This window comes from Dromiciops gliroides, chromosome 2, assembly GCF_019393635.1.
Source record: "Dromiciops gliroides isolate mDroGli1 chromosome 2, mDroGli1.pri, whole genome shotgun sequence".
Classification (NCBI taxonomy): domain Eukaryota; kingdom Metazoa; phylum Chordata; class Mammalia; order Microbiotheria; family Microbiotheriidae; genus Dromiciops; species Dromiciops gliroides.
Window position 1 is genome coordinate 21,067,846 of NC_057862.1, and position 13,312 is coordinate 21,081,157.

Here is a 13,312-nt window from a genome sequence, read left to right on the forward strand (position 1 = left end):
ACATGGGGGACGGGAACAGCAGCAATGTGGCACAACAGAGAGAGCTGGTCTGGCAGTCGGGAAGACCCAGGTTCAAGCCCTGCCTCATACACAGCCTACCTCTGTGACTGGAGCAAGACACTTCCTTTCCATTTCCCAGGAGGCTTTCTGTTGCAAAGAAGGTGCCAACATGCATTGATGGGGGGTGTTCTCACTGGTAGTTCCCTGTACCATTCAAGCCAAAGGTCGGGGGTGGGGGGTAATGGGAGTTAATTACTCAGTCATGGACATCTAGACTCTTTGCTATTCCTTACACTGTCTTGTCCGCACCATCTTTGTCAGTGACTGGGTAGAAAAAGGGGAGTTTGGAGGAATGCCCAGTAGAACATTTTCTCAGCTTGTTATGATGTACAGAGAGCTGGGCTCTGAGCCAGGAGACACCTGGGCTTCATTCCTACACCTGACATGTGCTGGTTCTGTGGAGATGTGTAAGGCCCTCCACGTAGGCTCTCTGAGCCTAGCTTCTGAATCTTCCCTTGTTTGTAAAATGACAGGGCTGGATGAGATGACCTCTGGCTCTATTATCTAATAATATGAAAACTGAGGATGCTAATCCCTGTTGTGTACACCTCACAGGGCAGTCATCAGGATCATGTCCCAGGCTCTGGGCTAAGCACGGGACAGACCTCTCAGCTGATTCTCACAATAACCTCGGGAGGCAGGTGTTCTCTATCTGCGGTACCACCCAGCTGCCTCAAATGAAATAATGTAGTTTGAGCAGGCTGCTTCATATAAAGGTTAGGTCATAATGAGCACTATTTGGACCTCTCCCAGGATTGCATTGGTACAAGAAACTCCTTATTAGAAAATTCCCTCCACCAGTGAAAGTTGGCTTTAAAATTTGGAATCTCAGAGGATTCCCTGGGATACTGAGAGTGAGAGTTGTCCAGGGTCACACAGCCAGCATGTGTCAGAGGAAGTATTTGAACGCTGAGTTTTGAGACTAGATTTCTATTCACCATTAAATGCCACCTCTCCTTATTGCTAATTTGTTTAAAAATTAGAGGAGGTGGAATGTTGCTAAAAATGAATATTTAGGGGTTATTTGTGGACTTTTGTACCATCATTATCACTGCTGACATTTGTATAGTGCTTTAAGATTTGCTAAGAGCTTCACAAATGTTATCTCATTTGGTCCTCACAACAACTCTGGAGGAATACTTTAAATGATTCTCTTATTGAATGTCTGTTTCTCAAAATCAACAATATAGGCTCACATCTTGGGTCGCATCTTGAACTCCCTTGCTCTTTGGAACATATCATTACATTCCCTTCTGCAGTTTCTAGTGGGTACAGAGTAGTCTGGAGTTATTCATATAGCTTTTCCTTTATATTTCAAAGTCTTTTTTTGTGGTACCTTGCAGAATTTATTATTTGTCATTGGAAATTGTTACAATTAACCATTGCCATCTTGGAATTTACTGCATAGGATTTTTTTGAGGCAATCATTGGATTCTTTTGGTTAGCATTTTGTTTTATATTTTTTAGAAATTCTGAACAGTTTTACTGTATTATTTCTTGCCTTATGCTATTCAGGGTATTTTGACGTTTGTTCTGAGATAACTGTGATCCTTAAATTTTATCTTTATCCTGTTTTAAGAACACAATATTTTTCTTGTTTAGAGATCATGTGATCTTTTAATGTTATTGCTTTTTTGCTCTTCTTTGTTTAAATTATTTTTCACTTTGTATTTGTTCCCTCTTTTGTTTATTGGTAAGGTTTGCCATTGTGGATTCAAGTTTTTCTTTTCTGCCAATTTGGTGTACTGTGCAGGTCATTAATTTCATTCTCACCATTTTTCTCTCTCTTGAACTATTGGAAATATCTAACTGTGGCACCATGCTCTCCTTGGGAATCCACAGGGTTCTTTGCCTCATCAAATGTTGATTCAGTTTCTTTTGTCTCAGCAATATTTACTCACTTAGATGTCCCAGAGTTCATCTTTCCTTCTATTTTACTATCTATCATATTGATTTATGTGCCAGTACTCAAGATTTTGGACTGATTTTTTTCCCTCTGGAGATTTTTGGACATTTAAATCTCTTTTCCTTTTATTCCCTTATTGTTCACTTTCTGACTCCTTCCTCTTTGATGCCAGATTTCCCCAGCATTTGACATAAATGCTATCTTAGCCTTCTCCTTTGCTGGGGAATTGACTTTTCACCAGCCTCAGTCCCTTCCCCAAGTGACTTCTGAGGGGACAGAACTGGCCCCCACTAGATGCCAGACTCTTTTTCTTCAAGCTTTATGCAGCCCCCTCACATGCTGGTATACTTCCCCAGTTACCTCTGGCTGAGGACTGCTGCTGTGCTGTCATCTCAGGCCAAGTGTGTTCACTTTCCCATGCCTCACCTTCTCTGGGCAGAGCTGAATTCTGCTGTTGTCACAGAAAGGTGGAGTGAAGTGAGCAACAGGTTGTCCCAACAGAGAGTCTGGTAGTAGACTCAGGATATTGCTGTATGAGTTCCATCCTGCCAGAAAGTGGGGGATGGTGGGAAAGGGAGTGCTGAGTGTACATGTAAGAGATTTGGAGCTTGCCCTCACTGCTGTCATCTAATCAGATTGTTTCTTCATTGTCTTTCTTGGTGACTTGATCTATGGAGACAGCTGCATTTACCTCTAGCACAGAATTTATATTTTGGGGAGTTATAAGAGTTTGTGAAGATCAGAGAAAGCTTCTAGTCCTCTGCCTTGTTCACCATATTGCTTTACAACATGTGAATGCCAATCTTCTTCCCTTGTCCCCGTCAACACCTATGACTGAGAGAGGCTGTGATCCTAAATCTCATTTTAGTCAAAAGTGACAACTTTAGCGTAATAAACCAGTGCTCTCCATGAGTGCTTCAGCTTGGCTGACAGCACACCAGCACTCTCAGAGGCAGCCCTGGCCTGGGATTGAGATGCTGGGCAGCGTCTGATGAACGATCTTTGACTGAAATCACCCGGGCTACAGAGCCTCCAAGTGTGCGTTAGGAAACCCATTTGTGTCCAGAATGATCATGAACAACGAGTCTCTGTTTCTTCATCTTCAAAGTGAGGAGGCTGGACCAAGTGATCAGATAGGTTAATGTCCGTGTAAAGCATTCAGTTAACCTTAAAAGTGCTATATTGGGGGCAACTGGGTGGCACAGTGGATAAAGCACCGGCCCTGGATTCAGGAGGACCTGAGTTCAAATCTGGCCTCAGACACGCGACACTTACTATCCGTGTGATCCTAGGCAAGTCACTTAACCCCCATTGCCCTGTCCCCCCACCAAAGTGCTATGTCTCATCCACCCATCGTGACAATGCTGTTCTCGCCAAAGTCCCACTGATCTCTAACATTTTGTGTTTCAAGAGTTCATAGAGTAAAGAATAAAAAATGTAGAGCCTGCAGGAATATTCAAGGTTATTGAGTCCAAGATCCTCCTTCCACAGAGTGGGAACTGAGGCCCAGCAAGAGAAAATGACAGAGATCATCTGTGGCAGCTCTAGGGTCCCACCTCAGACCCCCTTTCTCCCACAATACACTGCTGGGATAGAGACTTGAGAGACAGGTACATTTGGACCAAGTCATTCCTTTAGTCAATATTTGCCAAGCACCTGGTTTGAAAGCACTCTGGGAGTGCTGGCCAGCAAATAGAACTCAAGGTCTGATTATTTAATACCATCCAATGTCAGTGAAAGTTGAACTCAAGCAATATTGCAATTTGATTTAATAATCTTACTTGGAGCAATCGAAAAACCAATAATGGTCCCAGAGAACAGATAAATGAATCACATCTATCTCCCCTCAGCAAGGGTGTGTGGGTGTGTGTGTGTGTGTGTGTGTGTGTGTGTGTGTGTGTGTGTGTGTGTAGGAAGGCTATGAGGAAAAAATTTCATAGACCTTTTCCAACATGGTTATGGTAATTGGGCGCTTTTGTTGGTTTTGTTGTTGTTGTTTTTGTTGTTACAAGAGAAGGTTCAACTTGGGGAGAGGAGGAGAGACTTTTCCAGGTGTAGCTACAGAATGAAATATAATCCATGGAAATCAAACTTATTTTTAAACACAACCCGCTAGGATCTCAGCATCAAGTTCATTCTTTGGATAAGATTCCCCAAATCCTTGGCATCAAATCCATAGGCATGACAGGTCATATTTATTCTAAATGAGAGGTCCTTTTCGAACAGCTGACTCCTGGGAAAGAGTGCAGGAATTTCAGGGTAGAATCTTAGTATTTCAGAAATGTGGGATCACAAACCAGATTTCAGTCTGCTGCTTGTTTGAGTCATTGATAATTGGAGTATGCTTTCCCTAGTGTGTTAAATATTAATTATAAGTATATTTTTCTAAATTAAAGCAGACAAGTTGACTTGGTGTTACCTCTTTGGAAAGTTAGATAGTTACTTACTGCTTTAATGAGATGGTTTGAATGATCCAACGGAATGTGAGCTCTAAAGGGAGGAGGCCTGTTTTGTTTTTCTGTCTAGTTCCTAGTACAGTGATTGGCACATATTAGGTATTTAATAGTTGCTTGCTGATTGATTGGTTTACCATTTAGGTGCATCGGACTTCTGATGGCTCGCTAGTGTGTTATTGTACTGTGTTTAAACACTTGCCCCTTGAGGATTCATGAGCTGGAGTTAAAAGCTTTGTTTTTAGAACGTGAGTGTTGCTGTGACCCATAGGGGTGAAAGAAGTAAAGCATTTTCTGTTTGTTTAATTTTTTAGGCATATGACTATGAACAGAAGAAGCTGTTAGCAACCAAAGGTATGTGGTCCATTGGCCTCCTGCAAAATGCCTGTTTTTCAGTAGATCCATAAACGTATTTCCCACTGCCTGTGTTTGACTCACTTTGCCCTTAACCAAAAAGGTTATCTGTACTTAAAGAAAAGAAAAACAAAACAAAACAAAAATCAGTCCAACTTATAGGAAGTCTGAATTGGCCTAGTAAAGGATTCATTTAAATTAAGGCTGTTTGGTACAGTGGCAAGGGTACTGAATCTTAAAGTCAGAGATCTGAGTCTGAATCCTGGCTCTTTGACTTGGGACCCATATGATCCTGGCCTATTCTGAACTGGTTTGTGATGCATAAAAACAGCTGGGTGGCTCAGTGGATGGAGCTCTGGGCCTGGAGTCTGGAAGACCTGAGTTCAAATGAGGCCTTAGACACACTGCATCACCCTGGAAAAGTCACTTGATCTTCTTTGCCTCATTTTCCTCAGTTGTAAGATGGGGATAAAAATAGTAGCCACCTCTCAGGGTTATTGTGAGGATCAAATGAGATGATATTTGTAAAGCGCTTTGCAAACTTTAACATGCTAGTCATTATCATTATTGTTATTGTGAAAGATTATACACTCAGTTGCAAAAATCTCGTTTGAGAAGATAAGTCACAGGAACCTAGTTGTCTGCTCTGTGTGCCCTCCTCCCCCAACCCCCAAAGCAATGCTGAAAAAGCCGGTGGTGACAGAAGTGAGGACACCAACCAACACGTGGAGTGGCCTGGGATTCTCTAAGTCCATGCCAGCCGAAACCATCAAGGAGCTGAGGAGGGCCAATCACGTCTCCTACAAGCCCACCATGAGGACCACGTACGAGGTAAACACACACGGCAGCTTCCCCACCGTCAGCTCTGTAGATGACATGTGGAGTCTATAGACTTCCATTCAGTGCCACACACTCTTTATTTTTAATCTGTTTGGTGGTGGTAAGGGGTGGAGAAGGGAGAGGATTGGCTCTGATTCTAGATTGTAACTAGATTGTCATAAGATGGAAATGGTTTTAGTGACCCATGCCCAGCTTTCAACGCTAGGGACCATTTACTGTTGGGGTGTGTATGTTGTGTGTGTGTGTGTGTGTGTGTGTGTGTGTGCATGTGCATATGCTCACACACTGTAAATCAAACCACGAGGCTGATGGTAGACAAGGATGGCTATGTCATCCTCTCCACTGTGGAGACAAGACCTGCCTTCTGGGGTTCTGTCTTCTGACAAAACTACCTCAGAGGGAAATGATAGAAATAGAGAAGGAAGACCCACTTTTCAAAGAGCAAACAGCAAACAGTCCTGGGCCTTTGGACCTGCCAGATCTCAGCAGGAAATATCTTGAAGAGCTCTCCAGTGTTTTATGGATCCCAGATGTTGGCTCTGCCACATATATTGAAGCAGAGAGCTGGCTTTCCGACTCAGGGAGGTGGGATCCAAGGCCATGGGTCCATGCCCCATTGGGCTACACAGGACCGACAAGCAAGGGCCTGCCAGTTCGGAGATAACCAGCTTTTGGATGTTGGCTCCTATGAGAAAACACAAGGAAGTTGTCCAAGCCTATATTTTAGAGGAGAAAACAAATCAGCAACCAGTTGAAATGGAATGTTTACTGGACGCTTTGAAGACAATTGTGCAATGATTTGTCTGCTAACGAAGGCTTGGGGTGGGCTTTTCCTCCTCTCTAACGGACCAGTTTGCTCCTGTAAAACTGGAAGAAATGTGTTCTTTTTCAGTGTTCCTTTTGAATTCCAAAAACTTTCAGTGGAAGAAAAAGGAAGCTATTTTGAAGGGCCTGGAAAGAAAGCTCTGGTGCATTTTGTTCTCAGGGTTAGGTTACAGTAGTGATGCAAGGGACTTATAGCAATATAATTTGAGTTACTTTCAAAATTCTGTAACTCTGAAATAAACACTTAAAATAGTTTCATTGTGAAGTTGACTTCCTGGGAGGGGCCTTAAACATCTAGTTCTGCCCCCTCATCTGACAGATGAGGGAACAGAGGCCCAGAGACGTGATTCGTCGACTGTTATAAAAGGAAAACATTCCACCCCTTCCCCCTTTCCACTCCCACCCCAGCTCTTTGCACAGCGTAGAGTCTCTTCAAGAATGACTCTAGCCCCAATGTGTTCCACTGTTAGCCATGACTGATCTGTCCAATTTTTAGAGCTGGGTGGTCAGAGAAAAAGAACATCACCAAACCCAGGAGCCCCCCAAGCTCACAACCTCTCTGCTCAATGTGCAGCCGCCCCCAGGCTTAATAGCAGATGGTCATAATGGAAGGAAGGAAGCCTGGGAAGTGAGTTTCTGGCGTTTCTAATGTTAGCTCTTTGGGGGAGGCTGTTTCCTCATTGCAGACCTGCCACAGCTGTCCTGGAACAGCTGGCTTTAAACAACTGCTTGCATCTGGCTTTTCAGTGATCCCTGAAGGGGAACAAGAATAGCTCAAAAACCTAGAGTCTTGGCCCAAAGAGCCTTGATGACCGACATGGGGGAGGGAGGCCAGTCAGTTTTGCTAAGGGCAGCTCAGGCTGTGTGGCAGGGGACAGGGCCTGACACGTCTCTCCAGGCTCTATTATTTCCATTGTCTTCCTATCACTTCTAGGGGGTATTATCCCCATTTTAGAGATGAGAAGTTAAGTGCCTTGTCTAGTTCAGCTCACTTCACTTTGCATCAGTTCATGTAAGTCTTTCCAGGGTTTTCTGAAACCATTTCTTATAGCACAATACTGCTCATCACAATCATATGCTACAAATTGTTTAGCTGTTCCCCAGTAGATGTGCATTCCTTAGATTTCCAATTCTTCACCACCACAAAGAGAGCTGCTAGAAATATTTTTGTACAAATAGGTCCTTTTCCCTTTCCTTTGATTTCTTTGGGGGTATAGAACTAGTAGTGGTATTACTGGGTCAAAGGCTTTGCACAGGAATAGTTTCAAATTGCTCTCTTGAATGGTTGGATCAGTTCAAAACTGCACCAACAGTGTGTTAGTAAAGGACTAGATTTTTAAGGCCCCTTTCAGGAAGCTAACTCTATAATAAAACTAAATTAGGTGATCTTCTGTGGATTATAGTTCTTTTCCTCTCCACCCCCTCACCTCCCCAAAACACACATTAAATTACTCATCACTGTCTTTCTTTGGCCTCTTTTTTAATTGCAGGGATCATCAATGTCTCTGTCAAGGTCCAACAGTCGTGAACACCTTGGAAGTGGAAGTGAATCAGATAACTGGAGAGACCGGAATGGCATTGGCCCTACTGCCCACAGTGAATTTTCGACTTCTCTTGGGAGCCCCAAACGCAAGCAAAACAAATCAAGTGAGTTTTAGCTTTATTCTGGCTTTTACCTTTGGTCTGTGATTTGGGCAGAAGAGACTTCCTCATGTTTCTGGGATTTTTGTGTGTAGTATTTAGGTTTTCTTCTTCATGCTGCCTTTCTGGAAGACCTACCATCCTTACACTGTCTCTTAAAATTTAGTATTTTTAGTTTTGTAGAGCTCTTTTGTTTCTCCAAACTTAAAAAAAAAAGTTCTATATTTTTCTACTTCCCCACCCATCTGTTCTAATTCTGTTGTTCCTCTTTTCAGAGAATCTGCCACCATGAAGGGTCTCTTTTATTCTGTATTTTCTAGTCACTTGTTAGACTTGTTGATTTCATTCTTAAGTGTTTTAATCTCTGTCTTTAGTTACTTGATATTTTACTTTATTCTTTGATTGCTTTTGGGAACAATTTGTACATTCTTAGAGTTGCTTCATTCTTGTTTGAAGAGCCTCGCATAAATTATGGTAGTATCTTAATTTCCTTCATTAGATGTCAACTAAGTAGTCTTGACTGGAAAGTATTTGTTCACTGAGAACATGGCTTTCCTCTGAGATGCTTTTCATTTCTTCTCTGCTCTCAGCTTTTGTCTGCTTGTTTATCTCTCACTGATGATTTTTCTATGGGGTCTTGCTCCAAATACATGTCCTTGCTTCTTCTCCAAGGGTCTCTGGGCCATTGCACATGTCCTGTAGCTGCATTTTCTTTTGTACATTGATCAAATAACCACCATTTCTATGGTGTTTTGTCATTTGTAAAACACTTTACATATATTATCTGATTTGATCCTCATAACAATCCTGCAGGTGCTATTATCTGGTAAAGTAACTTGCCCAGAGTCACATAGATAGTAAGTATGTGAAGCAGGATTGGAACTTGGATCTTCCTGACTCCAGGTTGAGCACTTTATCTAATGCATCATTGGAATGTAAAAGGCAGGGACTACCTTTCTTTTGTTTGTATTCCCATTCCTTGGCAGAGTGCCCAGCACATAATAGGAGCTTTAAAAATCCTTGACGACGTTTTCACTGCCTTTTAAGGGGAGGTTGGGTTGATGTTGGCTTGGTAGTTTGTAGAGAAGACACAAGTGTGGGGTGGAAACATCTGGCTCTAGTCAAAGATGCCTGTTACTTTTCTGTGACTGTCAGTGTCCAGGCTAAACAATATCGCAGTGGACTTCTTCTATTTTATGATTTTTTAAAAAGCAAATCAAATATTTGGAAATTAGAGTCAATTCAAAGACCAGTAAATAGAAACTGGGCTTTATTCTGAAGAAAACTCAAATCTCAAAGTCCACGAAAGAGCATTGTAGGACTGGTGTAAGTTTCTCTTTTTTCTGCCAAAGATTAGACAAGAAGGAAAGCAAAAGGGATTTAAGTTAGCCAGTGGAAAGACATTCTGACCATTTAAGAAGCTGGGACTTCCTCTTCCCATCCCTCCTAAGAACCATTAAACCCTGAGCTAAAATGGCATTAGCTTCCCGAGACATGGCCCACCCCCAACAGTCGTCATGACAGTGAGATAACATATACCTGTCACTTGCTTTGTGAACTGGGTCCTATAGGAATGTGAGCTATTGTGTGTTGTTAATATTATAATAGGGAGCTGGATCTAGTCCAGAGGGGCTTGGGCAGGCAGGCAGTTATGAAATAATTGAAAGAAATGCTTAGAGGTGACTGAAAACATAAATGTAATTTTCTACCCCATCCAACTTCACAGATCCCCTGAAATCTATCCACAGACCCCAAGCCTCTCAGGGGGGCCATGGACCCTGACTAAGGACCAGTGATCTAGTGGAAAGAGGGCTGGACTTGGCACTGAGCCCGAGGTTCCAATGCTCATTCTGATACTTAACTCCCTGTGTGATTTTGGACAAGTCACAGCCTCTTCAAGGCTCGTATCCCCACTTGTAAAACAGGGATGATGATAATACTGGGAATTCCAACCTCTTGTTGGGTTATAGTGAGAAAAATGCTCTGCAAACTTAAAGTGACAATTAATGGTCAGATGCTGCGTCCATCCATGGCCCCAGGAGAGCTCTTAGTGACGACTGTCAAGCCAGAGGATGCAGGCCCTGGAGCTGATCTCTGGGGGGGCCATCAAGCTTCAATGGGGAAGAGCTAATCCCTGTCTGGGGGTCCTCAGGAAAGCCTCAGGGGAGCAGAGAGCTCTCTCTGCTCTGTTCCTCATTAACCCTCCTTGTTAAAGTCTGCATCCCCTACCTGGCCTGAGTATTCTGAAATTCAGGCATGGCTCATGACACGGCTGTCTTCTCCAGCTTCATCACCTCCTGTAAGGCCCTTGGTTAGGAGCCTTCAGAGTTTTATTGGCTACCAATTAGGATGTGTCATCTTACCAGCTAACAAAGAACTTGACAAGGCAGGATATTTGGGGTGCATTTGATAGGCTAGCTCACGCTGCTAGCTTTTCCTGTTTTAAAAAGTATCCTATTTGGACCCAAGTGCATTCTCCTATTTCCAAGCAGATCCTTGGTAGCGATTTAGGGCTGGCAGGAGGATCGTCATGGATTTAGAGCAGATCCTAACAGATGATCTCATCCAAACTGCTCCTTTTACAGATGAAGAAACAGAGGCCCTAAGAGGGGGAAATGATTCCCCTTCCAAGTCTCACATTCTGATGGTCTCCTTGCTCTTATCAGCTACCTAGCTCAACTCTTGGGACCATAGCAGGAGGAGAGTGTAGGAGAGGGTTGGGTCTGTCCCGAGATTGGGGAGGGTCTTTCTGTCTGAGAATGGGTCTCTGATGGTGTTCTAAGACCTGCCCCACATCACTGTTTCCTCTCAGCCTCCTTGAGTTTGCATCAGTTCTGAGAACCCCATCATCCCACTGCAGAAGGAACTCTAAACAGCAATCACTTCTAACCCAGTCCTTAGCAGGAGGCCTTGAAACAGTACCTCCACAAGAAGCTAGTGAGCTTATGGTGGAAAACCTTAGGTGTCCGTCCCATGCCACTTCCACGTGGCTCTTGGTGGATTGCTTCTGTCCTGGCTCTCAGCAGAAATCTGCCACTCCCTCCACAGTTTCTATTCATTGTTCCTAATCTTGTTCTGAGGTGAAACAAAGTGAGTATGGCTGCTCTTCCAGTCCACAGGCTTCCAGATACTTGAGGGCCGCTATCATGCCCCTGCTATGTTATCCCTTCTCCAGCCTAAAAATTCTCCGTTCCTTTAACTTCTGCCCAATTGGCACCATCCTGGTGACCCTTGCCCAGTCACTCACCAACTTTTCAGTGCCTTTTTTTTGCAGGGCAGTGAGGGTTAAGTGACTTGCCCAGGTACATACAACTAGTAAGTGCCAAGTGTCTGAGGCTAGATTTGAACTCAGGTCCTCTTGCATACAATGCTGGTGCTTTATGCACTGCACCACCTAACTGCCCCCTCAGTGCCCTTCTTAAAGTAGGGAATCCACAGCTAATCTCAGATGGGGCCTGACCAGGTGAGAGTGTGGTGGGGATGCTCAGCCATTCAGTCAGCAGGCAAATATTAGGCACCTAGTAGGGTCTGGGCATGGCGCTAAGTAAACACTTAGGAAGACAAAAGACACTTACACCCTGCCCTGGAGGAGCTCTGTCCAGTGGGGGAGACAGTGAGTAGACCAGCCTCGGAGACTCAGACCACAGGCCTCTCGCCATCCCATCACCCCAGTATCCCCCCAGGAACTTCTCAGACAAATGGAAAGACGACCGACTAGTTGTTGCCTCACTGAAGGAAGCTCCGCAGGACCCTAATGAGGATTCAAGGAGATGAGGGCAAATGATTCCGTGAATCCAGTGGTTTCTCTGCTTTAGCCGGCTGCTGGGATGGAAAGAAGGTTGGACATGGAGTCAGGACAGCCGTGGCCTTGGAGCCGCCCTCTGACGCTGCTGTCGTGCAACCGTGTGACCGTGGGTAAGTCAGGGAGCCTCTCGGGCTCAGATTCCTCAGCTGTAAAGCGAGAGCACTGGGCCAGAGGCCTTCGGGCCTTTGCTCTGGCTCTGCCTCCATCATCCCTCGGGCCTTGGAGATGCTAGCGTGAATCCTGCTTCCGACGCCAGCCAGTGACCAAGGGCGAGCTACCTGGGCCTCAGCCTCTTCACCTTTAAAAGGGAGTAATTGTGCCTCCGCTAGAGACTGGAGCGGGCAGGCTTTGATTAAGCAGCCCCTGTGTGCCAGACACTGGGCTGAGTGCTCCACAGTGCTCATGAGGTTGGGCGAGATGATGCGTATGGAAATCCTTTGTAAACATTAAAGCAAAACAGAAACGGCAGCTATGAGGATGAGGACAATAGAGGATGACGATGAAGAAGAAGAAGAAGAAGATGACAGTAGAAGGTGGATGACAGATTTCATTGAAAATGAGGGTCTCTTTATCACGTGTGATGTTCAGAAGTGCCGGACCATTTCGGTGAGCAGAAGCAGCAAGAACAAGGCGTACAGAATTAGGAAGAGTGGAGAAAGCCGAAAGGGGGAAAAGGTAAATTACAGAGCTCATTAAATAATAGATCAAGGAGCAAGATCAGCTTGCTGTCTGCTCCTCAAAGGCTGTGCTTTCTCACCCACTTTCACGTGACAGCGTCCAGTGCTGAGGGAGGAAACGGCCTGGGTGACGTCTTCTGTCTTTCCTAGGACAGCAGCAAGGCAGGGTCTTCAATATGGGGGCCATTCCCCTGGCTCACCCTCAGGCTTTAATCTTTAATGGAAGTGATGACTTCAGAAGAAGGGGGAGACAGAAGTTAAATACCTGAGTCCAGAGCAGAGTTTAGTGAAAAGTCCAGCCCACCCGTCTAGTGCCTTGTCCCACCAAGGGCTCTGCAGCAGTCTGTTGCAGGTCAAGTGCTTGATTCACAGACAAGATGGCTATCTTCAAGCATCAGAAGGGTTCTCAGGGGGAAAAGGGATTCAATTTACTTGCTTGGCCTCTTCTAATTCTTGTTTGGGCCTGGGTTGGACCAGAGGCCCCTGGTGTGCTTCAAGTGTCTTGTGCTAATTGATTCAGCAAGGACTTGATAAGCACCTACTGTGGGCTGGGTACTGTGCCAGATATTGAAAATACAAAGATAAAGATGAAACAATTCTACCCCCACACACTTTGAAAGAATTTATTCTTTGGGAGAGAAATAATATGTTCAAAGAGAAGCCAACACAAGCTCTAAGCAAAGTGGATATAATTTCAGATCAAAAGAGTAAAAAGTGAGGGGCAGCTAGGTGGCCCAGTGGATAGAGCACC

General features: G+C 44.4%; 1 protein-coding gene across 1 annotated transcript in view; it reads left to right on the plus strand.

The window, feature by feature from the left end:
• BICC1 (BicC family RNA binding protein 1) overlaps nucleotides 1–13,312 on the plus strand; it is a 279,880-nt gene that overhangs the window by 248,968 nt on the left and 17,600 nt on the right. The window contains exons 16-18 of the mRNA XM_043980401.1: nucleotides 4,734–4,773; nucleotides 5,450–5,604; nucleotides 7,929–8,085. Of these exons, the coding sequence (XP_043836336.1) occupies nucleotides 4,734–4,773; nucleotides 5,450–5,604; nucleotides 7,929–8,085 (352 nt within the window). The remainder of the gene's footprint in view (nucleotides 1–4,733; nucleotides 4,774–5,449; nucleotides 5,605–7,928; nucleotides 8,086–13,312) is intronic.